Source organism: Corythoichthys intestinalis, chromosome 14, assembly GCF_030265065.1.
Source record: "Corythoichthys intestinalis isolate RoL2023-P3 chromosome 14, ASM3026506v1, whole genome shotgun sequence".
Taxonomy (NCBI): Eukaryota; Metazoa; Chordata; class Actinopteri; order Syngnathiformes; family Syngnathidae; genus Corythoichthys; species Corythoichthys intestinalis.
In genome coordinates, this window is record NC_080408.1 from 28116392 (window position 1) to 28143498 (window position 27107).

The window sequence follows — 27107 nt, forward strand, 5'->3', positions numbered from 1 at the left end:
GTTGGAATTTTATGTTGGACCTAACATGTATTAGCCAGACGCTAATCAGGATGCAAACAATGTGCCTAGACTACCTGACATGGAATGGATACAAGACCCATCGAGATTACAAGATTGGTAAGATATAGGCTGTTATTATTTTCATGATTTGAAGATGCAGGCATTTGCACATAATTTATGTTTTTGTCTATCTGATGATATTTAAAAAAAATAATAATAATCAGACTTCATGTTCATTTTGGCAGATCCGGCAGCTCTCGTGCATATAAAATAATAATATAAAAACGTTGGGGGGAAAGAAGGAGATGAGTCGTTGATGGCTTTCTCCACTTTATTGTGGCAGCAATAAGAAAACAAAATAATAGCGGACTGCCGCCACATTCAACCTCGAAGTTTTGCTTCTCGCTGATCTCCTCTTCGCCTCCTACTACTCCAGAGTCTCTTAAACGGATCGTGCATAGTGTCTTCTTATGAGCTTTTTGTTTACAAATGTATCCAACACACGACGTGCTGACAACTTTGTTTCTTTATTAACACATGGAGCTAACAGTACGAACACAGCTTGGGACTCTCGGCAGGAAGTGGCGTCTAATGGCGTGAGGAAATGTGGTTCTTACACACAAGTGAACAGATTACAAAGCACCACTTCAGTGTGGTCCCGAGACTACATTTCCCATGATTCACTGCGTGACCTGAGCGCTCGCTGATTCGCTGCCAGACATTAAAACCAACACGCTTGTTGTTGTCACCTGTCAGCGGCTCTCGTACGTAAAACACAAACTAGAAGGCTATCAAGCGATCACCGTGAAAGAAACGCCGAACCGTACGAATGCAATGCAATGCTTGAAGCATGAAGGTGGAAATACATAATACAAATACAAATAAATGTGCACAAACTCACCGGTGGTGTGTGTCTCTTACCGTGACCGTGAATTACCGCGACGCCGACCCGCTTATATGCACATCCCCACCCCTTTCCCAATTGACAGTGGATGAACCCTTTTGGACAAGATCGTAGATGACGCACAATTTAAACACGCTTAACCTAGCGAACGCAACAACAACTACGATCGGGGATTGCCACGAGTTAACTTTCAGCTAACGTCGCTAGCTTATACTGTTCATTCCACAACGGTTGGCAGCTCTACTTTGACAAAGTCATCAGTCATCTATCCAAAAATCACACTTACTTTTTGGCAAATCCTTCACCATATGCAGACCGGTTAAGGAAGCATGCAGGCATCTTCGAAGTGTTTGCAGCAGAGAACACTACTCGATGATGCCGTGAAATCCATTCGCTTCGTGCGAACGAAAGATGTCCATTTACGTGCCCTGCTATCCTTTGGCCACTCATACAACTTTTCGTTTGAGCGAGAACAAAACACCGCCACACACCGCCGTGGCATCTTACCGAGAAGCAATGCAACAAACAATACTGTTCTATGGCGGACTTCCCTCGCACCTCCCGGTGTGACGTAATTTCCGAAGATTTCCGAAGATTGCCGAAGAAAAGCATTTTCGTTGTCAAGGGCGTTGCTATGGTTTAAACAAAGAATCTGGAAGGGTTGCGTTAAAAACAATAATGAAAATATGCTTATAATTGTTTAGCCATTGATATTATTCAAAAACATGGTTGGCCAACCTTAGTTCACATTTCCTCTTTAACTCCTGGGGGCTATGCCCCCCTGTTTTTAAAACCTATTGGCGTCCCTGAGACACACCCAAACATATCCATGCATTTCCCTGCATATGTGTGAGTGGGAGTCTGAATGCTTGTTTGAACAGCAGTGAATATGTAGCGATATTAACTCATTGGCTCGATGTCCAACCCATTTTGACTGGGAGGGCGGCAGGCTGCCGGAAGCAATCATTCGTCTTGTGCTGTCAATGGCTCTGGAAGTTCGCAGCCAGTCATTCCAGTTCAAATGAACTGGGCACCTATTGTTGTCAATGGCAGGCAATGTGTTAACATCAACAATTTGTATGTACACTGAAACTTTACTGGCTGTAATGGCATGGCCCACTTTGTGAACAGTTTGGTTTGCCATTTATTCAGCCAGTTAGGCACTTTATTAATCAATTTCAATTTAACAACACGTTTGCCCCCCAGGACCAGTTAGCAATGGATTGATATTTGACCATGTGAGGGGGAAAAAGAAGCACTTGTTTCGTTCAACCTCAGCGCCCTCCAAAGCATCCCAGCCCCTCACTCACTCGCTTCCGCCAGCTGCTAGGCTCCCACTCAGGCAGCCTCCGAGAGAAGCTACAAGGAGGCGTGAGGAAATCAAGCAGCAGCGATGGCGCGTTATAACCTGGGGCCGAGACCACTTCGACTGGGGCTCGTTTGGCTCGTTCTGAGCGTCCTACACGGAAATGTCCGGTGTCTTAACGGCGACGAGGACCAAAACCAGGACACCGATTGCAAGACGAAGAGTGTCACCGTATCCGCGCTGCCCTTTTTGAGGGAAAACGACCTGAGCATCATGCATAGCCCGTCAGCCTCTGAACCGAAGCTTCTCTTTTCCGTTCGAAATGATTTTCCTGGAGACGTCGTGGTAGTGGACGACTTGGAAAACACCGAGCTCCCATTTTTCGTCCTCGGTGAGTTCCTGTAACGCGGCTGGTGTAGGTTAAACCATTACTGATATAGCATAAACCTAGCTTTGGCCCGCTAACAGCTGCCTTACAGCACTGTCAATAAAATAGAAAACGGAACATAGGATTAAAATAACACACATGCCCTAAAATCCAAAAAGATTAGCAGTCATTTGATCGCTGCTAACGGGAATGATAAACGGTTGGGTATTGTTGTTGTTGTTGTTTTTAGGGATATCAGCGTTGTGCTAAAATCAAAATTTTGTGGTAAGTTTTAGGATTTCAATCAATCAGTTGCAGATCTCCTGATCACTTTCATGTAGATTAAAAGGCCTCGCTGTCTTTCATAGCTCATTTGCGGAATTTGTGATATCAAAGTTGTAGGCTACATTGTTGACATGTTCACACGTGTTTACCTCACACGCGTTTCAATGGCCGTCATAGTATAAAGGTTCAGAGTTCAGGAGAAAATATTTTTATTATATTGCTAAAATTATCTTTTAAATCCCTCCCTTTTTGTTGGATAAGTGAAAGAGTGACTGAAAGAGGAAAAGCTAGCTCTGGCGGAAGTTTTCTGGCTGCTGTCCATGGTGCTGATGCATGTGTGTTTTGTGTATTATTAATCCCCAAAAGAGGTCTGTGTTAGGGTACATGTAGGGCTGCAGGGAATATATTCGTAATCGAGTATTCGACTGAAAATTCTATTCATTAATCGAGTAATCGGATAAAAAAAAAAATTCAGGTAAAAAGCAATTATAAATATACATGAGAAAATAAAACATTTCACCTAATATTGAGCCATTTTCAGACTATTAATGTCTTTATTTTCGGTGTACATTGTTGAAAACAGAAAACAATTGCATCTCAGATGTGACTCAAAAAAAAAAAATAAATAAATAAATAAAAATTAAAAATCACAGCTTTCACTCAAAAAACTTCTCGATCTTATAAAAATCGTATTTCTTACCTAAAATGTCATTACGCTTTGTAACACAAATCATTTAAAAGTTAGGTGTTTTCCCCCTCGTGTTTCAAGTTCTAGTTAAGTTTTAAATTAGTCTAAATTGTAAATCCTGATAGAATTTTAACTTTGTGCAGTGTTCAAAATAAATGTATGAATGTACCTGCTGTATTGGAGCACATTAGACATCAGTGCTACTAGGTGTTTTATTAAGAAATGACTACTGAGCTAAAACTGACAGTTAGCTTTATTATGTTTTTATTTTACACCCTCAGCACTCTACAGCATTGCATTTTTACAGATTAAATAAAGCTTGTATTTAAGAAACGTTAGCCACGCATTGACAGTGGTTATAATTAATAGAAACCTAGCCCTCCGCAGGGCTAATGTTACGTTAGCAAGGTACAGTAACGTTAATCTTATTTATTAGTGCTGAGAAGTCCACTGCTTTACGATGGCGGGTGTTTACTAACTCCAGCAAGTCTGTCATTTACCATGTAGTTCTATATATATCTGCTAACGCCGCCGAGTTTGTCATGTCGCATCTAGTACCATATACATGTGATATCTATGAGACGCATCAGACGCTACCTGTTACCACAGTGTCATCATGCAGGCGTAATTTGTAGAAACGTTGGCATAGTTTGTAGCGGCTGTCGGCTGCAATCAGGTATTATTGCTTCTTGTTCTACAGGCGTGACATCAGCGCGTTGTCCCTCATTAAAAGTAGTCTGGGCAAAACGTGATGCTTAGAGCTGGCAAAATGAAACGATTCCTCGAGGCGAATAAAATTACTCTGATCAATTTTTAAACTCGAGTTACTCGAGTATTCGTTTCAGCTCTAGGTACATGTTTCATGAGTCAGATATCCGTTTATAGTTAATGCGTTTATAAGTTATGGTTAATTAAACTTGTTGAAGTTTACTGTTAAATAGGCTTGTAGCAGGTTGTTGTTGTTGTTGCATTATTAAAGGGAACTTCGGACTTAAAGACTTATAGGCTCTAACAAGCCACAATTGTTCTCTTTTACTAAAATATGTTATTAGAAACGCATCAAAATATTGCCATTGATTTAAAAATCTATAATATTTAGTATATGTTTTCACCTATGGAGGGCGCCATGTTTTATTTGTGCAATGGAGTCTTGGGGTGATGACGTAGATTGTCACTGTCACTTGACAAACACTACCGGGTTATTCAAATTCCTTCTACACGGCAAGACGTCCAACATATGCGCACATCAGTTAAAAGCGGCGAGTATGACTCTAGTGACATGTTCATGTCACTAGAGTCATACTCTGGAAGCCCGGCAGCGTAACCATGTGACGTCACCGCCCTGTGACACCAACAGCAATGGTGACCTACTAGTTAAACAAATTTTACAAATTGTATAAAAACAAAAACATCAAGAGGGGTTTCAATATAAAATTATTTTAACTCCTAGTAATGTTTATATTTTAAAAACTACAAGCCTTTCTATCTGTGGATCCCTTTAAGAAACAGTTGGCGAACAGGTAATCAGCAAGCAGAAACAGTTATTGCTTTAGTTGAATATTCCCTTTTACGTTGAATGTTACTCAAAATCACTCATGGATCACAAACTTGATCTTCTCTTCTGTGAGTCTGTATAATGTTTGTCTTTATGGTCATGAATATTAAGCAAAAGAACTTTCCACCACAACTTTAATAATGAGAATCAGTGAAACACAGGCAGGAAGTTAATATTGAACAATATGGTAAATTTAAGTAGTTATAGTGACATTCCTAAAATATTGGACAACATTGAGACATTGTCAGTATTAGGGCTGCAGCTATCTATCAGCTATCTAGCTAAATATTTTAGTAATCGAGTATTCGGCTGAAAATTCCATCAATTTATCGATTAATCGGATAACACATTTTATTTTTTATTTTTTAGCTAAAGAGCAATTATAAATATACATGACAAAACAAGACATTTCACCTGATATTGAACCATTTTAAGACAATCAATGTCTTGTCTTGATGTAACTAGAAAACAAAAAATCACTGCTTTCACTCAAAAAACTTAAGGCCTTATAATTTTTTTTTTTTTTTTTAAAACACTTAAAAGTCAGGTGGTTTTCCCACGTTTCAATTGAATATGTGTGTGTCAAGCAATTTTTGAGTTCTAGTTCAGTTTTAAGTTTAAGTCTACTTTGTTAGTCCTGAGAGGATTTTGAGTTTTTGCAGTGTTCAAAATAAATGTATAATACCTGCTTTGTATTGAAGCACATTAGGCAAGAGTGCTACTTAGTGTTTCATCCATCGATGACTACTGAGCTGAAATTGACAGTTAACTTTATTATGTTTTTATTTTACACCCTTATCATTCAACAGCGCTGTGTTTTTACAAATTAAATAAAGCCTGTATGAAAGACACGTCAGCCACGCATCAACAGTAGTCATAATTAATATAAAAACCTAACCCTCTGCAGGGCTATCGTTACGTTAGTAAGGTACAGTAACGTTAATCTTATTTATTAGCGCTACGTTAACTTAATTTCACCTTGTCCCGAGTATCGCTTATCCGGATTTGGAGTAAACGTGGTACCTTCGGTGGAATAAGGGCGAGGCGGGCGCTCGCGTGGTGGTGGGGGTCGTGAGTAGCCGGGGCTGGGCGGGGGTAGTGTTAAGCGCTGTCTTACAGTGAAAACATGAAACGGTGTTCGCCTTGGTCTCCAGCTTCAAATGCTCCCACACTTTTGACATTTTCTGCTTTTTCTTGGTGACTTTCTCTTCGCTTTCGTCGGTTTCTTCGTTGTTACCTCTGGGTCGTTACCTCTATATTCATGCGTGGTTAAAAATTGAAATCAAATACATCCGCCGCCTCACCATTCTTCATCTACGAAAATGACGTCAGCGCATTGTGCTGCATTAAAAGTAGTCCGGACAAAACGTCATGCTTAGAGCTGGCAAAATTAAACAAAACCTCGAGGCGGAGACAATACCTCAATCAATTTTTGAAATCGAGTTACTCGAATTATTCGAGTAATCGTTTCAGCTCTCGTCAGCATAGTGCTGTGCAGATCTGCACTACTTATTACTACAACCACAATAATAAGCATAATCATTGTAGAGGTTGTCACCTTAATACAGGTAGGTAATAGGTACTCAGATTTTCAAAATCGAGTAACTCGGACTCTGGTGCAAAAATATGCGATTGGGACATCCCTAAATAATAGTAGTATTTGACCCTTCATTTAATAATGAGCCCAAACAGTTTGCAAATATTCAACATTACAGTAGTCAGATACTCTTATTTAGCCAGCTGGGGAATGCACAAATCCGGTTCAGATTGGTATCATATCTTGAACGGTACTTACTGTGTTCAGGCCAGTTTCCAGGGGCAAAGTCATGCCATCCACAAGAATGATTGTGCATACAATGTATTATGGCAACACGCTGCCAACAGGCTGTCAGGGACCTTAAGAATAAAACACAAACACCTGAACATGCCTCCATTGTTGTTTATTTTGTGTGTTTGTAGCATGTTACCGGTCTACACCGCATACATTGCGTGGGGTGGCGTGGTAGAGTAGTTGTCGCCTAACCCAGAGGTTATGGGTTCAAGTCTCCACCCTGATAAACTTGTCTAAGTGTCCTTGAGCAAGACACTGAACCCCACATTGCTCCTGCTGCTGCGTCACCAATAGGTGGATGGCGAGATAGTGTAAAGCGCTTTGAGCGCCTTGAAAGGTGGAAAAGCGCTATATAAGTATAACACCATTTACCATGAACCATTGTGGTTGCTAAACTGAGTTTTACTTTTTGTTTACTTGTGGCAGGTTTGTTCATGTTGCAGTCATATACTGTTACCACAACATCAACACAACATCATACCAAAATAGATTTCAATAACTTATTTAATACACCCCCCCCCCCCAAAAAAAAAAAAAACAAAAAAAAAACAGCGAGTCATGGTGCACACACAGATGGTCAAATATTCCCACTTGCATACAAATGAACATCATAGTCCTGTTTTAAGAATTCGAAGGTACCTGGGGAAAACTCAAAAACCCACAGCAAGAACAGGCAGACTTTTGGCTGAAACCTGCAATTCAAACCATTTTGCTGCGAGGCAACTATGTTAAAACACTACCACAGTGCCTCCACTATTGGCAAGGTAAACAAATGTTTTATTTAATTTTTCTGAGTTTTCTACTTCAGGTATTATATTTTTGGCTTACATTGATAATGGTTTGTTTTTAGTTTTAATTCCAAGTTTAAAACTGACAGAAATTTTGGAGAAACACTCTGACTTTGACTGACACTCTAACAATTAATGACAGTTCTCAAATTGTAATAGTAGTTTCATTTACATATGTTTTTACATCGTTTTGACTCAAAAGTATGAACATGTAGGTATATTGAAGTAAATAACTAGGAGCCACTAGGTATCACTTTTGTCAGGCGGGCAGACGGCGTAGACCCAAATGCAGGGAAATCACGGAGGCGAGGCAGACAGGCGATACAAAAGTTATTTAATTAGTGACAATTCAATTAGTTTAATTAGTTACCTTATTTAAAAAAACAAACAAAGTGCAAACAAAATGACCAGGGATTAAAAAGGCAACGGCAAACAAAGTCATGCTAACAATACAACTCACAGGGAAATGAGGCAGGATGAGGGCACAGGAACACACAGGGCTCAAATGCTGACATGGACAATGTTGCAAAAAAGACTCAACAAAAACGGGGCGCATATATACACAGACAAGGGTTAATGGGACAATGAGGCACAGGTGGGCGACATGAGAGGAAGCAGATTGGTGTATACACAAGGAGCAGGCACAATAAGTGAAGTCAGTGGATGGGTTATTCACGGCGACAAGCCACATTAGGAGGAAACAAACAATCCCTAACAGTAGGGAGACGTAATAAAAATGAGCATCCAAACATTTTTAAGATGAGATAAGATGTGTGAGGGGTATATCAGCTCAAATGCTTACATAGTATTGCTGAAATCCTGTATTTTCCATTTCTGCATAGGCTGCATATATTTTGCAACCCTACTGATTTGGCTTTGAGGTTAGACCGCTACAGTTCTTTATTAAAGGCTTCTTTTGAAATGCTGCAGTAAGAAAAAAAATGCTTGTTAATCCCTTGAACACACACAAACAAAGTGCTTGTCAGTGGTTTATGAGATATTTTGTCATTTTTAATTTAAAAACCATACTATCACTGTTTTTCAGTCATTTTTCTGTTCAATCAGAAATCTCCATTGGTCGATCTAATCTAATACATATTGTAAAACTTCTCATGTTTGGGAACCCACATGGCTTGCTCATGAATAAATTCTACTGGATGTGTTTGTCGGCTCTCATCCCACTTTACATTATATTAGGTATTTGAAGGGTCTTTAAATTGGTTTAACAACATCTAAATCTAACTGCAAAACCTTACTGGGAGAAGCTGGGTGCAAATGATCAATGCCAGCCCTCACAGTCTAAATGGATTATAAATCCGTCTCTGTCAATGACAGTAAATGAATTAAGCTGAATCATAGTTTACCAGCAGCTCAGACAGTTTGTAACGTGCATTCTTTTAAATTAATGATTTGTCATGCAGCACGGTAAAATGTTTAGTGTAGGTACAATCGTTGGTTATTTTCTAATCACAAATCTCCTGAAATTTGAGAACATAGTCATTTTCATTGGTTGATTAGAGTTCAGGATTATGGGCGAGCTACAACCTATCTCCCCTCACATTGGGCAAAAAGCGACTTTACTTACTTTAGAATGGAGATTCCATAAATCTGGTAAAAAATAACCTTTAATTCATCCATCTATTCATTTTCAACACCGTTTATCCTTGTCAGAGTTGCAGGATGCTGGAGCCTATCCCATCTGACTTCAGGTGAAAGGCAGACTACACTTTAAACTAGGCCTGAATGATATTGGAAAAAACTATTGTTGTGATTTTTTGGGGGTTTGCGATATTATATTGCGATATTAAAAAAAAAAATATATATATTTTTTTCAAAGAAATCTTCACTAGATAACTTGAATAGCTGTTTGGAAAGACTTTGGATGAATCACCATTACCACAGTGTACAGTGATCGCTCGTTTTTCGTGGTTAATGTGGACCAGAACCTGCCGCGATAAATGAAAAACAGCGAAGTAGCACCCCCTCCCCCCACACAATTTTTTTTTTTTTTTTTTGAGTGTGTTCAATGTATTTATTCAGATTTAGCATTGGAAAGAGATACATATGAGACATGTTTTTTTTCTCACTGTTTTCCCCAAAGTATGTGTACTGACTAGGCCCTGTTCCCAGTCAAGTACTGGATGATAGTTAGGAGATTGTGATGATGACGTGCGCCAAGTGCAGTTGGAGACGCGAAGCAAACACCAACGAGTCCATTTCTCATTTCAAATAGATACATTAGTACATTAGTACAAAGTACATTCATTTCCTGCACCCTGCAACTAAGCCACAGTCAAAAACTGTTTGCCCTCCTAACTACCAACACCTGTGACATGATTTGCTGTCATTTTAAGCGTACCGAGGCTGACGCCAGGTCAGTCGACAAACACGATTTACAGCCCCTAGTGGCAAGGAGTAAAATTACAAAAATTAATACAAATTGGGAATATGGCTCTTACAGTTTGATTAAAAAAAAAATGTGTGTATTTTTTTTTTTTTTCAATAAATGTTTTTTAAGCACTTCAAATGTAATAATTATGATCAGTTTTAAACATAACTGTCCAACCGAATCATTTTTAAACAAGAACAAAGTATATTAATTTCTTCTGTTTAGTAGTACCTACCTTGACTGTGACTCTTGGAGTGACATGTAGAAATTACAAACTCCTAATGATCACTTCTGCCGTTTATTTTATATGTCTCGAATGTTTCCACACACACACACACATTCATTCCAGCGCGGCTTCCTTGCAGAAACTGTTTAACAAGTTAAACGATGATTGACACATTGCTGCGCGTGTGAAGTCCGCTTCTTTGGCAAGATCAAAGACAACCAGCATCGTTAACTTTAATAAGCAAGTGCCACAGTGACTGTGAGGAACAAAGAGCTGGGAGAGAGAGGGAGGGAGGGAGGCTGTGCGCAGAGCAGAAAGCAAGGCGTATGTGGATTAAAAAAACAAAAACAAAACTATTGCATGTCCTTGCGATGGGACTATCGCGCATGCGCACATCGCAATGCCGATGTTTAAACGATATATCGTCCAGGCTTACTCTAAACTGGTCGCCAGTAGGGCACAGACAGAGCCCTAAACCAAACAGACCAGATCAAACCACCTCTAAGTCACCCTTCAATATAATTATATATCAAAACAAATCATTACAATTTATTTTAAGCTTGAAGTCGAAATGTTTGCACTAGAAGAGAACGAGGAGAAAATTAAAATTGATATTAACAATGACATCAAACCAAATGCAAGCAAGCTAACTAACAGTACTGAAATGGACATAGGAGCATCACATAAGTATGGCTGCAACAGAACATTCTGGACTGATAATTTTACATGTACCCAAAGAAGTGACCAGCAAGAGACTAATATCAGACTCATTAATGAGTTGAGCAACCAGCGCAACGTCCAACACACTTTGCTTCATATACAGACTTTACAAGCCCAGAGTTATAGCAATAAACTCTTTTTCACCTCTTTAGGTTTAGATTTTTTTGGGCAGGCCTTGGCCTAAACAAAAGCCCTTTCACGTACACCTAAACACCATTAAAATCCCAGGATTTAAACGGGCAGGCCTTGTATGTGAATGCAATTTACCGGGTCGACTGACACGGAGGTTACGGGGACATTAAATGGGTGGCGTCTTAGTATAACGTCTTTCCCGGGACGAGGCGTTTATGAAAGCAAACGTTAAATTCCCGTTTCAAAGCACGATGGCTGATGACGTAAATATCATGGCCGATTGTCACTTCCTCTTTCTTCGCAGTAAGACGAAACGCGGTAAACAAACAACAATTATCAACATAGCAAGCATAGCAAGTTAAAGTACGCAACTGCAGAAACATGGTTGTACCTCAAAGCAGGAAATAACGGAGGGAAGCGTTCAAGGGTTTATTAAAAACCAACAAAAAATACACGCAATCACGGAAAAGGTGGAATAACTTAATTGGTCCGTGACAGTAGTTCGACGGGGATCAATAATACTAACCTAAGCGGTAGGCAGAGAGCCGACAAGACAACAAAACAAATGCACTCAAATACCAGCACAACGTAGGGGATTTTAAAACAAGGGCGGCAGACGAACAAGCTCGCAAATGCAGAAAATTCGTGGGAACAAGGTGTCGAATGGCGTCCAGCAAGTTAATATCTCGGCACCCTTCTCATGGATCGCCTGGGCTTAAATACCATCTTGAATAGTTTGAATTGGCTGCAATTACAATGTTGGGAACTTTCCCACAACCGTCTCTATAACAAAACACGATTTGACCAACATTCTGAAAGTGGATGCCGACCTAAAATGACGTAATGTCCGGGTTATAAAATTGCGCCAGCAGCCCTCCCCGCCCAGAGACCGCCAGTGGCTAGGACGGGACAAGTCTGTGATAGTGTCCAACCCGCGTCATTCCCGGGATATCTCTACATGCGTGAAAGCAATAACGTGAGTAAATCCCGCATCACCTTATACGGGAATTTACCGGGATATATTTGTGAAAGGGGCTAAAGTCAGTAAAACAAACATGGGTCTTTGCTACCACCACCCCCACCCTTGCCTGGCACGGCCAGACTGTTCTCCCTGTATTTTTCAAACACTGTGAGAATAGTCTGGGACCCAGCTTCTTAATGGCCTCTCGAGGCGAACAAAACCATCCGTCCAATCAGATTCGATTATTAGCGTGATGTGTTCTTAACGAGCAACGTCACTCTTGCGCGTCGGAAGTCGTCTCCACAACAACGAACGGGAGAGCAGAGAATATGTTCCAATCCGCGGTAAAATCTGTTTTAAATGACCAAAAACACATTAGCCACGTTTACATTCTGACTTTTATTCATACCAATTCAAATCATTCCGAATGGAAATTTCAGATCAGCTGTTTACATGTCACTTCATCTATTCCGATCCAGTGTTTACATGAGACTGCCTTTATTCCGAAAGGACGTTTGACAACTGCCGTCTGACATGCGCAGATTAATCAAAACAAAGCGTCACGTTGCAAAACATGGAGATCGATCGTCGGAGTGCTGCTGTTTTAACTTTAACCCACTTGTTGTGTTTGTGGGGTCGTATCCGCTTCTGCTGTTTTGCTCTTTTGCCTTGAAGTAGCCGGTTTTCCACCGGTTTCTAATCTGGTCAACGCTCCGGTCTATTCCGGCTTCGTGTAACCTCTCGTGAACTTTTTTAAATAGTTCACTGTTCCTCGTTTTACGCCCGTCTAAGCGAGCAATTATATTCAATTCTTTTAAAGTTTGAATTAAATACAATCTTTCCGCCGGACTTCAATTAGGTGCGCTGTGCTTGGAAGCCATGTTGCAAGTGACGTTACTTACGTCACAAAGTGACGTCACCACATCAGTACGGAGCATGTGCAGAAAGAACGCAACCAGACACCATTCCGCTTCCCTGTTTACATGATATAATTTTACTTCCAATCGGTTTGGGAAAAGGAATATTCCACCCCTGTGAATCGGAATGAAATTCCATTCGGTTTGGGCCTGTTCATTCCGAATGAGGTGTTTATATGGAACACATTTATTCGGTTTGAACAAATATTCCGATTGTAATTGGAATATTTGGCTCCATGTAAACGTGGCAAGTGACACAAGTCATTCACAACAGTCTGTCTCGCGCTAGCCATGTTGGATAAAGTTCTGCATTCTATGCTCGCGTTAGTTTCTTGTCGCTTTACCAACGTTACGTCTGCCCGTCGCTGATTGGTCCACTCCGCTGTCTGTTTGCTGCTGGAACAGCGGTGATTGTGAGTTCCAGGCTACCCCCCACCCCCCACCCCCACCCCACACACATGCACTATATCATGGCTAAGCGACATCAGCAGTGTTGGGAGTAACGCCGTTACGTAACGGCGTTATTTTTTCAGTAACGGGGTAATCTAACTAATTACTTTTTCCGCCGTTACAACGCCGTTACCGTTACTGACGGTCAAAAGCGGTGCGTTACTTACTCTGAATAAATTGGAGAAACTACCAGCCGTGTCGAGTCGACTCTCTGCTCTGTTGATTTGTCATCCAAGACTTGGGGTGCGTTCAGGTTCGAGAATAGCGCACGTAGTTCTGACTCCAAGCTGTTTGTCCCTGCTCATTCAATTAGACAATGCTTTCCAAAGTTTGGTAACGTTTCTGTGTTTGCTACACCTGATGCTAGCCTCGTTCCCATCTCCCACTGTCAGCCAGCAATAATTCTGCTTCCATCTTGAGGACGGCAGACGCTTTGAAGGTGACGTGAATTGTCGGATAACGAGCATACCTGAATGCAGCCCCTCGAGAGATGCGATGGGAGTGATTGTGATTGGCTGAGGGTTAGAGTCATGTGTTGTGGTAAGCCAATCAGAGCCGGTGATTTCACAAGCAAACCGGAACAGCGCATGCGGCAAACACACACACGCCAAACAGATGCACAGGGTCGGGATGGCAGAGCATTCAGAAGAAAAATTGTCCTTTAAGAGGTGGAGATATAGACACTATTTCAAGTTTGTCGAAATTAAAGGAAAGAACCTGCATGTAATGTGTAATTTATGTCCCGGGGCAAAGCTTTTGTCGACATCTGTGGTAAGCAATTCAAATCTGCTGAAGCACCTAACAAGTTAACTACCTGTCTGTTCTTCTCTATTCCACTGACTCGAATACTGCTCAAAAAATTTCAAATTCTTTGACATACAACAAGTTCTTTTTAAAGTAACGGAAATTTCCTTTCCCTGGTAACTAGTTACTTTTACTATAGAGTAATTCAGTTACTAACTCAGTTACTTTTTGGAAGAACTAGTGAGTAATGTAACTAATTACTTTTTTTAAGGAAGCGTGCCCAACACTGGACATCAGTGGCTGTTGTGTTCCACATTCACACGGCTTCTCACAAGCACGTGTTTGTGTGGTATCTTATTTAGGCATATTATCTGTACTTGATCGAATCTGGGGGGTTAAAACATCTTGTGAGTTGTAAGAGTGAAAACAAAGTTTTGAGGTCAATGCCTAGTAAACAAATAAATAAATCAATAAGCAATTTATTGGCACACCAAAATGAATAGCTGTTAGCCTGGCTACATTACAACTTGTGGATTTTATTTTCCAAAATTGGAGCTGCTGCTCACATGTTTTTATTAGGCTATCTACCTCTGGAGGATCAAAGACAAAAAGAAGTGGTAATCTGTATGCAGGCTCACAGAGACCAGTGGGACAGGCAGGCAGCTGGACAAACAGTCTGACATTGACTGGAAAAAAAAAGTATTTTCTTACTTTTAAGATTACAATGTCATAATTTATGGCACGCCATGGACATGCTGCTTTTGAGAGTATATAAAGTAAATAAGAGGGAAGATTGGGGAATGTCATTATTTTTTGCGCACAAGCATATGGAAAATGACCTGGACTGAAAAATAGAAGACACAGTAGCCAGACATGCAGGTTCATTTAAAAAATGCATGCAGCACCATTCCCATCTTGAAAGCAGTTAGTTAGTGTTTCCATCTAATCCTCTGATTTCATCAGGCCTCAAAAAAGCAATGTATCTTAATTTTCTACTGTCATCCCACACTGGCCTCGATCTGTCAATTTGTCAACCTTGGGGAGAGGCGTTACTGATGAACATCAATTCAAAGGCATTGCAGAAAAACAATGCAGGTGCATGGCTAATCATTGCCTCACTGACTTTATTTTCTTCTATTATGCAAATTCAGTTGCACACACACACACACGCACATACATTTTCTTATATTTGAAAATGATTAGTCGTCTGTGGTTGATTGTTTGTGAATTAGTTATTTGTTAATTACTTATTCAGGGCTCTGGAGTGCAACCAGTTTGATTGAATGTGCAACCTAACTTTTAAACAGTGAGACACACACCGACACATACCCACAAAATGACCACCAGTTGTTTAAGGGGGAAAAAATGTCTGCATTGGTAGATGCTTCTGTTTGGTTCAACAACTATTACATATGATGCCAATTTTGTGGCCTTAACCATTATAGTTATTGATGGGAAACCCCTCTGATTTGCCATGGTCAATAGACCCCAATCACCAACGTCACACAATGACGTGTCGCTGTGTTGTGCCGCCATATTGTCCGTCATTGTGTGTCCGTATTCTCAATGGTCTCAATTTATCGTGCAATTAATAGTGCAATTCATGGAAGCCCCGGTGCTTTCAGACGCTGTAAACTCATTGGATGTGTTGCATAAAAGGTGTTATGTGGAAAAGCTTCGGTCGATCCATTCGCCAGATCCATATTTGATGCCAAAATCAATATTTTTCGACCCGCTGTCTTCGCCGTCTCTGCCTGACATCTGCTACCCTCATATCTACAACTATCTTGTCCACAGAAACTCAGCCTATTCTCACGAAAGTCTGAAAAACTTTAAGAGCAGCACTCTAAGCAACATTACCCCATGTGACCCTTTAATTTTCTAAAATGGCGACAATCAAAAAAAAAAAAAAAAAAAAGTTGACTGCGATGGCCGACGCTTCAAGTATAGGTAGATATTGCACTATTTCTTCAATAAAATACGCAACAACTGTGTCTGCCTCATTTGCAAAGAGACAGTCGCTGTTTTCAAAGAGTTCGATGTGAGGCGATATTACCAAACAAGACACGCTGACATGTATGACAAGACAGGGAAGATACGCAGCGAGAAATTAAAGCAAATAGAAGCTAGTTTAATTTCACAGCAGCAGTATTTCGCAAGAGCCCGAGGGTCGAAAGAGAACGCTACAAAGGCGAGATTGTTGAAATTATGAATTTAAAAAAAATAATAACAAAGCAAATGTGACACACAGAAGGGCTTGCTAAAATTTGTTTAAATATATTGATCTACGTAAATCAGCCAAGGTAGCCCCCCACATTCTTACCACACCAAATCTGGCCCCCTTTGCAAAAAGTTTGAACACCCCTGTTTAACTGATGATCCGTAGACGAGGCCAGCTTCTTTCACTTGGTACCAGCTAAGTATTATTCAAAAAATAATGATGGTGGAAGAAATAAACATCTTGAACTTGACACTGTATGTTGTCGGCGATTAGCCTCGCAATGATCGTCTAAATATATATTAAATGCATCATACCAGATATAAAATGACTACTACATAGTCTGTGGTGATCGTTTAGTGCCCAGTTTTCTAGTCGAATTGCAGCAGTCCATCTCGCTCTCCTCTTCGGGTCTCTCGGAATACGGCAGAACTTCAAGTCTCTCCGTCTATCTTCTCTGTTACTGCAACCAACCACCACACACGCCTTCACCATTTTGATTGTTAATGTTAACGAGCAGAAAAACACTGAATGTACGTAGCGGTAATATGTAAACATGACCAGCTGACGGACAATATGGCGGCTCAAGTCAGTGGGGCGGAGTTGTGACGTCATGTGATTGGGGTCTATATATTCCTGTACTTACAGTATGTTAAAAACGAAAAATGCAGCTTTTGAGCCCTGAAAAAAAAATCATCTCCATGTGCGGGTAATGTGAGTCATTCGTGCCACGGTAAGATAGAAAGAAGTGAGTGGCTGGCCTAGGTTAATCAGTTTTAGAGTTGAAATAGCCACGTATGATCAAATGAAAAGAACGATTAAACACTTCTTCCTTAAAAATGTAAATTCATTGGCTCTAATTGACAGCGATACAGTATCCAACACATGTCAACTGGGAGGGGCTTACATTTCCCCCCAGGTCAAATGGATAGGAAGTCACCAGTGGCACAAGTGATTACTGAATTAGTCCTAATTACCGAATCTGATGCTGTCCGATTCTCCAAAACTGACGATCGGATGAAGACAGCAGTAGAAGTCCTGCAAGGGAATTTCTACTCCTGTTGCTTTTTCTATTTTGTATTGCATGGTCCAAAATAAGATATGCCTGTATTTTTCTCCCAAAATCCACCTTAGAGATGGATATAGTGTCTGTCTGTGTGTCATGGCGGGTCGGCAATGTGTCGGCATGGCCACTATAGCATGTGTCACATTGAAGCTCTACACTGCTGATGCTATAAAGAATCACAAACGCTCAGGTTTTACAAGGGTGTACTTTTCAGATATTTGTTTAAGTATTTTACAGTTTTCTTTATAGGCATGCAACCCAGTTTAAGATAAATAATGAAATTGTTTAATCTCTTCTCAGGCATTATTCAAGTCACATTCGTGTCGTTGTTGTAAACAAGATAGCATCTAAATAATAAAACTACCTTGTGATCATATAGTAGGGCAGGGCGGTAAACCGAAAATTTACCGTCACCGAAATTCTTAACGATGACCGACGTAATTTTGACCATGTCGGTAAATTCGGTAAATTAATAAAACAAGAAAATATAGTCTTTTCATCCCGCTTTGATTCTGTGTTGTTCGTCTATGTTCATTCCCCTTTAAGAAAGCAGTCAATGGGCTTACGTAGGGAGTCACGTGATCATCAAGAAGCCAATCAAACAAAAGCCCGGTAAGCTAACGCTAGCAGCTAACGCTACAAGCAAAACGTGATGGAGTGTGGCTTAAGGGAGGTTCACCAAACTTTCAACCGACATTTAGTAGACTCTTGGTGGCATCCAGACGGGCTTTCACCCGCTGTCCTCCCTTGTTCTCACGATTTCCGGAGATGGTGCTTTCAGTGCTTTCTACTGGTAGCCAGGCTAACGCTAGCTAGCGGCTAACGCTACAAATGAACGTGATGGAGTCGGATAGCGGCTCTAACCTTGTCGAAACGGCTGAACTTAATGAGTGGATTGGGCACGGACTGCATCTAACAATTACTATGTGGCGTTATTTTGTATCTGTCTGTGTGTGATTCCTCTGATAGCTTTTGTGATGGTAAAGCATTCAGCATAAAGTACAATCCAACGGCGAAACTTATAATGACCGAGAAATGGCCCCAGCTATTTTTCTGTATGTGCTTATTTCTGTGTCATTATTGCTATCATAAAATCTTAAGCGTTTCAATTGAAGATCAATATAGCTTTAATGTGTGTGTCTCTTTGTTTGTTTGGGGGTTCATTTGTGCGTGCATTTATTAAAAAATGCACTGGGGGGACCCTGAAACCATAATGTAAACACTTGTATTTAATAATTATGTCACAGCAGCCATTAACAATAAGTTGTCTTTTTGAAGTGTACTGTTCAAGCTGCAAGTCATTTGTGTTACAATGACATGTTTGCACAGGCATATTGATTTTGATAATGTACATTGTTCAAGTCATACACGCTGTTATAAATGTTCATACTTGAATTCTTATTGCTTACAATACATTTTTATAAACTTAATGTTTAGACTGCATGTACAATTGTTAAATACAGTATATGAAATTGAATTCTGGTAAATAAATCAAGAAACAGTTCATCTGTATTTCATGCATTGATTCAGATTTTCAAATTATATAACAGTACGCTTGGGCGAATTTATCGTCATTTATCGTTATCGAGATAAATCTGCTCAATTTATCGTGATACATGTTTAAGGCCATATCGCCCAGCCCTATCATATAGTGATAGATAACATGTACAAATAAAAATACAACTTACATTTCCCACCCAAATAGCATGAAACAATCAACAAAACTCTCACTCACTGAGTGTCCATGAGCGCAACACATGCGGTTGCAACGTCGCTGCTCACACACAAGCACCGGTAGCTTTTACAGAGCTGCGAGCCCACAGTAATTACACAGACAAATGAAAATAAAATAATGCTAAAACAATACTGACAGTGAGATGCTGTTAAGTCCTAAATCGAAGGCTCACTAAGGGCGCAACATAAAACGAGCCACACGTGTACAAGTGGACACAAACCTATTTACACAAGCAGAGGGAATACAAAATACGAAAGAAGATTGCTTTCAGGATAAGCCCAGGCCAAAACAACAAACAAAAGGAATCAACTCTTAAACCCCTCCCTAACTAAACCATGTTCATACAAAAAGAAATAACAAAAAGACAGCCACTACCCTGGCTTCCTACAATAAACAAAACAGGAGAAAACGGGCTGAAGAAAAATGGCAGCTTACCCCTACTGCTTCGGGCTCTTATTTACAGTGGTGAACCAAAACGATCTATTAATCACAAAAACAAAGACCTAACCGAAAAAGCGAGAGTGTAACAAACTAACAATCGAATGCGAAGGCGAATGGATGGCGAGCAAACAGCTGTCGAGGAGGTATGTGACACGAGTGCTGTCAAATGCGTCCTCATCTGTCTGTTGACAGCGGCTGAGTTTTGAAGTTGGCGGCGTCCTTCGATGGCCAATCAGCGGCGGCCACGACGTCTGTCCATTCGTTGTCGGTCAGCCCACGTCACGTTGGGAGGGGAGGAAGCCATCTGGCGGACGCGAGGACCAGCTGACTGGAGGCGTCTCAGAATAAAACAACAATTAAATGTCCAGCGCCGTCACAGATGCCCAAGACACAAACACATCAAATACCCGAGTTGAAATACAAAGTACATTTTATAGTGCACAGAAACTATGAATGTTAAGTAGATACGCTATTTTTCCTGTAATCATTTACGCATTTAAATCCAGCCAGGAAGTGTGTTTCTTTTTTTAATGTGCAGATTGATGTTTGCTACAGCCTACAGCTACAGATCAGTCTCCCCTTGGCAACTCCTGACCTTGTTGTGTCAGTCTTGCCTTCTGAATAAAACAAACCTGAAAAATAGGGCATGTACTTTATTTGGGGAGGGGGGGGGCTCATCCAACAAATATCGTATATCATTGGAAATACAGAATAAAATGAGAATTTGTCTTTTTCCACCCTTCACATTACTTTAATAAACAGTGTTTATACAGTATGTTATTTATTACTGATGGTCTTTTAGCATGAGCAACATACTTTACTGTATAGACCCTACTCACATGACGTCACAACCATGCCTCCGCGCCATATTGTCTGTCAAATCGTCGTGTTGACGCATTACCGCTCCTTAAATTCCTCCTATCATTTTGCGTTTTTCTGCTCGTTAACATTAATAATCAAAATGGTGAAGGCGTGTGTGGCGGTTGGTTGCAATAACAGAGAAGATAGACGGAGAGACTGGAAGTTCTACTGTATTCCGAGAGACCCGGAGAGGAGAGCGAGATGGACTGCTGCAATTCGACTAGAAAACTGGGCACTAAACGATCACCACAGACTATGTAGTAGTCATTTTATATCTGGTATGATGCATTTAATATATATTTAGAGGGTTTTGGGCTGACAACCACAATTAAGATCATTGCGAGGCTAATCGCCGACAACATACAGTTTCAAATTCAAGATGCTTATTTCTTCCGTCATCATTACATTTTGAATAATATTTAGCTGGTACCAAGTGAAAGAAGCTGGCCTCGTCTACGGATCATCAGTTAAACAGGTGTGTCCAAACCTTTTGCAAAGGGGGCCAGATTTGGTGTGGTAAAAATGCGGGGGGCTAACTTGGCTGATTTACATAGAACAATATATTTAAACAAATTTTAGCAAATCCTTCTGTGTGTCACATTTGCTTTATTATTTTTTTTATTCATAATTTCAACAGCCTCGTCTTTGCGGCATTCTCTTTCGACACTCGGGCTCTTGCGAAATACTGCTGCTGTGAAATTAAACTAGCTTCAAGTTGCTATAATTTCTCGCTGCGTATCTTCCCTGTAATGTTGTCGTACATGTCAGCGTGTCTTGTTCGGTAATATCATTATCGTGTCACATCGAACTCTTTGAAAACAGCGACTGTCTATTTGCAAATGAGGCAGACACAGTTGTTGCGTGTTTTATTGAAGAAATAGTCCAATATCCACCTATCCTTGAAGCATCGGCCATCGCAGTCAACTTTTTTTTTTTATTGATTGTCGCCATTTTAGAAAATTGGAAGTACAGGGTCACACGGGGTAATGTTGCTTAGAGTGCTGCTCTTAAAGTTTTTCAAACTTTCGTGAGAATAGGCTGATTTTGTGTGGACAAGATAGTTGTAGATATCAGGGTAGCAGATGTCAGGCAGAGAGGGCGAAGACAGCAGGTCGAAAAATATCGATTTAAGCATCAAATATGGATCTGGCAAATGGATAGACTGAAGCTTTTCCACATAACGCCTTTTATGCAACGCATCCAATGAGTTTACAGCGTCTGAAAGCACCGGGGCTTCCATGAATTGCACTATAAATTGCACGACAAATTGAAACCATTGAGAATACGGATAAACAATGACGGACAATATGGCAGCCGGATACAGCGACACGTCATTCTGTGAAGTTGGTGAGTAGGGTCTTTAGCTATATTTGGTATGCCTTATCTTTAGCTATAAGACAATAATAGTAATGGACATCTATGTAATCATTTCCCAATATTGGTTATTACATATATTCATTTAAACATCACAAAAATAAGAACCAGTGGGCAAAAATATCTGAGTTCAAATAGAAAAATAAAACAGAGTATGAGCTTCATTCCCTAATGTATTATTTACCTCATAAAAAAAGACTCTTCTCTTACCAATATGACCTCCCTGATATTTTATTACGAATATTTGGTATTTCAATGGAAATGCCCATCCATTTATTCATCCATTTTCTACACCACTGATCCTTTTCAGGATGGCGGGGTGAAGCCTAAACTATCTGATTTAGGATTACACCTTATATTGGTCGCCAGTCAGTCATAGGGCACACACAGAGACAGACAACCATTCACTCACAATAACACAACCCCTGAGTGGGAATCGACCCAATGCTGCCTGCGCTGAAGTCAGGCAAATGTACCATTACGCCATCGGCGACTTGGAAATGTTTAATTGGCATATTTAAATCAAAATCTTATAGCTGAAGAGCAGCTAATTCTCATGCTGTAATCTGAAGTAAAATCTTTGAGTTTTGTTACGTTTTGATAGATGACAGCAACAGTGCTTCTAGTGTTTCACAGCAGGCATCCTTTTCTCGATTCTTCTCAATGTAGCTCCTGCAAAGAGTGAACAGAACAACTACACCACGATGCGGTCTTTAAAATGCTGTTTCTTTCTTTTAAAATCCTCCTTTACTGAGGATCGACACGTACTAAGCTAAGTCAAAAGTGGGCATGTGTAGGTTGTACAATTTGAAATTATGTACATAAAAAGGTGCCTTTTCTTTTTTTAAATGCAATGTCAAGACTGGCCTACGGGTGAAACATGGGCAGTGTCAGGCATCTGTGAAGTGACTTGTACTTCAGCCCAGCCCTACTAAAATATTTACGTGAGCAAGAATTTTAAACTTTTTGCAGTTTTGTTGCCTGAGGATTCTTTTGACAACAAATCAAGCAGGCTGTCAGAAGAGAGAGAGAGAAGAGAAAAATCATTAGCAGACATCTTAGAAGGGTTGGGGTGGTACAATATGAAAGGAGTTTACTGCATGATAAATGGATGATGTGGAACAACTAATCATGCATCACACTACCCCCATGAGGTGATCAAATGGTCAATCTGTTTATTATAATCATTTGGAAATGATTTAATGAGAGCCCAATGAGGAGTTTTGAAAATGCTGACCTCTATTTTTGGTGAAAGTGAATACATATCGGGGAATACATAATTCATAAAAATAATAACAAATAGAAAATTCATTTGGAAAAATATCAATGTGTGTGTATATACAGTATACAGCAGATTTGATCACTTTTTCTGTTAACCCATAATAAAGTCATAAAAGAACCAAACTTAATGAATGTTTTTTTTTGACAAAGAAGCATCTGTTCCAATCACTCTATCGGAGAAAAATCAGAGTTGTAGAAATAACTGGAAACTCAAGAGAGCCATGACATTATGTTTTTCACAAGTGTATGTAAACTTTTGACCACAACTGTATATTTTAGTGCTGCAACAATTGATCGAGTAACTCGAGTATTCGATTAGAAAAAAATATTCGAATTAGATTTTGTTGCTTCGAGTATTCGTTTAATTGTAATAGTATATTTTGTAAGTGTTTGTCTGCCTCATTTCACATGGCTGAATCCAGCTGCTTCCTGTTAAGACCCACATAAGCTAAGTTGTTGTTTGAGCTAATGTTTTTTTAATGCATTCATAATTTAGTTTGTAAGTATATTTTGCCAATTTTTGTGGGAAAATGTGTCTGAACCAATTGTTAAGAGACTTCTAAAAAAAAAAAAAAAAACTTTAGCATTTTGTAGCATTTAAGCTAGTGGAATTTTTATATTTAAGTTAGCCAAAATAATATTCAAAATAAATTGTATTGCTTCGAGTATTTGTTTAATTAAAGTGTCGTTGTAATGGTTTATTTGGAAAGTGTTTGCATTTAGTTTTATTGATTAGGGTGGATGCACTGCCCTATGGTCTGCCTCTTTTCACATTTTTCAAACTTTGATCCCAACTGCTCCCTGTTAAGGCCAACGTAAGCTAAGTTTTTGGTCGTGCTAATGTTTTTTAATGCATTCATAATATAGTTCATAGGCATATTTAGCCGTTTTTTTGTAGGAGTATGTGTCTGAACCATTTGTTAAGAGCATTGTAAAAAAAAAAAAAAAAAAAAAAAAAAAAAAAAAAACAAACAAAAAAAAAAACTAGCATTTTATAACATTTAAGCTCGCTGACTTTTTCTATGTAAGTTAGCCAATTGTTCTTTTGTTGTACATAGATCCTCGTTTTTTAGAAAAAATGTATACCGTTTGAGGCTCAACTCAGGTATTTTTAATTTTTCATGTCCCTTATCCGATTACTCGATTATTCGAACTAACTAGTCCATCGATTAATCGACTACTAAAATATTTGATAGCTGCAGCCCTAATATATTTATATATATATATATATATATTTTTTTTTAAATGTATATTTGTTAACTCATTACCCCCATTTTGACTGGGAGCTTGTAGCAATTGATCGCTGCCCCCTAGTCAAATTGGATTGAAGGTCTATCACCAGCAGTGAATGAGTTAAATTTAAATAAAGGCAGAAGGCCTTAGAGGTGTATTCTTTATGTCAACTTTGAAATTTGGACAAAGTAATGGAAAAATTGTAAAAAAAAAAAAAATCAGTTAGTTGTAGAATATGCTCGTTCTCCCATTTGTTTGTGTGTTTGGTGTCTGATGTGTCAAAATCAGACAGACATGGACGAAAGAAAAAAAGAACAAAAAAGTATTTTAAGTTTTAAATCAACACAGGAGTGGACCAATGTACTTACCTTACATAAGGCAAGGTAAATTTATTTGTATAGCACAAATAAACACAAGGCTTTACATCACATGAAGATCCACGAGCAGAGATAAAATGATCTGTTAAAATCACATTAAATCAAAAGAAAGTTAAAACAAAGTTGAACAAAATTGTACATAAAAATCACATTAAATCACAAATAGAATTAAAAAAAAAAAACTAATAATAATTAAAATCAGAAATGGAAAAAAAAGCAGAAAATGAATAAAAAAAGCAAATAGCTTGAAATTTGAAATATATAGACAGTTACAAAAATGCTGTGATAAACATAAGCGTTTTTAGCCCTGATTTAAAGGAGCTAACACTTTGAGCACACTTCAGACCTTCAGGTACCTTTTTCCAGAAGTGAGGAGTATAATAACTAAATGCTGCCTCACCCTGGTTGGTTCTTGTTCTTGGAACATACAGGAGACCGGTTCCAGATGACGGTAGGGGTCTAGATGCTTCATAGGGATCCAACAAATCAAGCATATATTTTAGTCCAAAGCCATTAAGTGTTTTCTAGATGAGCAGTAGTATTTTATAGTCTATCCTTTGACTCACTGTAAGCCAGTGTAACGATTTCAAAACCGGTCTGATGTGGTCCGGTTTCCCCTGTATTTGTAAGGACTCTGGCAGCAGCATTCTGTAGTAGCTGCAGCTTCCTGACTGATTTTTTTTTTTTTTAAGACCTGTAAATATACTGTTGCAATAGTCCAATCCATAATTAAAATGTAACCCTTATGAGAAATAAGAGGGCAACATAACACTTGTAAAGATGAATTAACCATCATTTTTTCTAAAAAACTTGTAAAAAGGGCGGCACAGTGGTTAGCAAGTTAGCCTCTAAGTTCTGAGATCAAGGGTTCAAGCATGGACTCCAGCCTTCCTGTGTTGCGTTTCCATGTCCAAATTAGCAGACACTACATTAATGTATGGCCCGCATATGGCACACAATACCCAATCTGGGCCAGATTTGTATCAAAACAGTTTTCAGTATTAAATCTGGGGTCCATTTTGTTCATATATCATACTTGTTTATATTGCAAATTATTTTTTTCTATTAAAAGGAATAATATCAACACACATTCTTTTTCATACCATTTATTAATGCTAATGTATTAATTCACCATAACAATACCTTGTTTTTTCATAAAATATTTTAATTGGAACAAGCAACTCCGCATTAAAGATGACCTATTTTTACGAGTCAGAGGCAAACTGGCAGATAATAATCCAGTGGGCAGTTTGGTGATAAAACAGGTGAACGTGCAGGCAGGCATTCTGGCAGACAAGCAGTACAGGATCTAGGAGGGAAAAAAAAGCAAAAGAGAGCTCAGTATCAGGATTACAAGATTCTTTGTTAGCTGAAAGTCACATCGGTCAGTTGTTGCTCTGGCAATGATGTGAGGCCAAGGACCGGTTTAAGTAAGCTGCTGACGATGATCAGTGGCACCTGGTCCCAGGCTCACCCATCTGTGCAATCCAGGCAGTGACACAAATACATAAACACAAGGAGGAGGGGTTCAGTTTGAATAATACTATTCAAACATTAAAACATTTACATCAACATAGAGTAAATGCCTTCTCCATCCATATGTTGTTATGCAACAAATTTTGAATTACTTAACTCGCAGACATGGTAGCTCACTTGAATAAACCCAGTTATTTTATTATTAACTCTCAGTTGAATAACTTTTTTAACAGTCAAAAAGTGACGCGATTATGACTTTGAATAAAGCACTTAGCATGCAAATATGCAGTCCGCTGATGTGTCATGACTCCTGCTAGGAGTGGGAACCTCTTGGTACCTCACGATACGACACGGTTTGCGATACAAAGCTTACGATAACGATGATCTGACGATATGGCGATATAACGATTATCGATACATTGGTCAAGAAATCATTCTATGATATTCTACAAACGACTAATAAACAGAAAAACAAGGTTCTGCTGTGAATTGGAATGAGTTTGTCACTAATAGACGTCCAATCCATTTGAACTGGGAGGGTGGCAGCGAATGAACGCTGCCATCCCTCCCACTTCAAACGGATTGAACGTCTATGGCCGTCAGTGGCAGCCAATGCCAGGCAATGAGGTAATTTTGGGCCATTTAAGGTCATTTATGTGTTTATTTTCAGTTACTTCCTGTTGATTTTGGGGTATTTTATGGGTCACTTCCTGTTTATTTTGAGTCACATAACAGGATGTGACCTGGGAATCACCCAAATTAACAGGCAGTGACTCAAACTC

The 27107-nt window shown here is 39.4% G+C and overlaps 1 protein-coding gene across 8 annotated transcripts in view; it reads left to right on the forward strand.

Moving 5' to 3' along the window:
- The first annotated feature begins 2199 nt into the window (after window positions 1–2199).
- The window catches only part of astn1 (astrotactin 1), a 506238-nt gene continuing 481330 nt past the window's right edge, over window positions 2200–27107 (forward strand). For 3 of the 8 annotated variants that reach the window (XM_057856762.1, XM_057856765.1, XM_057856767.1), the window contains exon 1: window positions 2201–2601. In XM_057856762.1, coding sequence (XP_057712745.1) covers window positions 2298–2601 — 304 coding nt within the window. In that variant the 5' untranslated portion in view covers window positions 2201–2297. Of the gene's footprint in view, window positions 2602–27107 lie in introns of all 8 variants that reach the window. The other 5 variants (XM_057856761.1, XM_057856764.1, XM_057856763.1 and 2 more) reach the window with 2 other exon arrangements.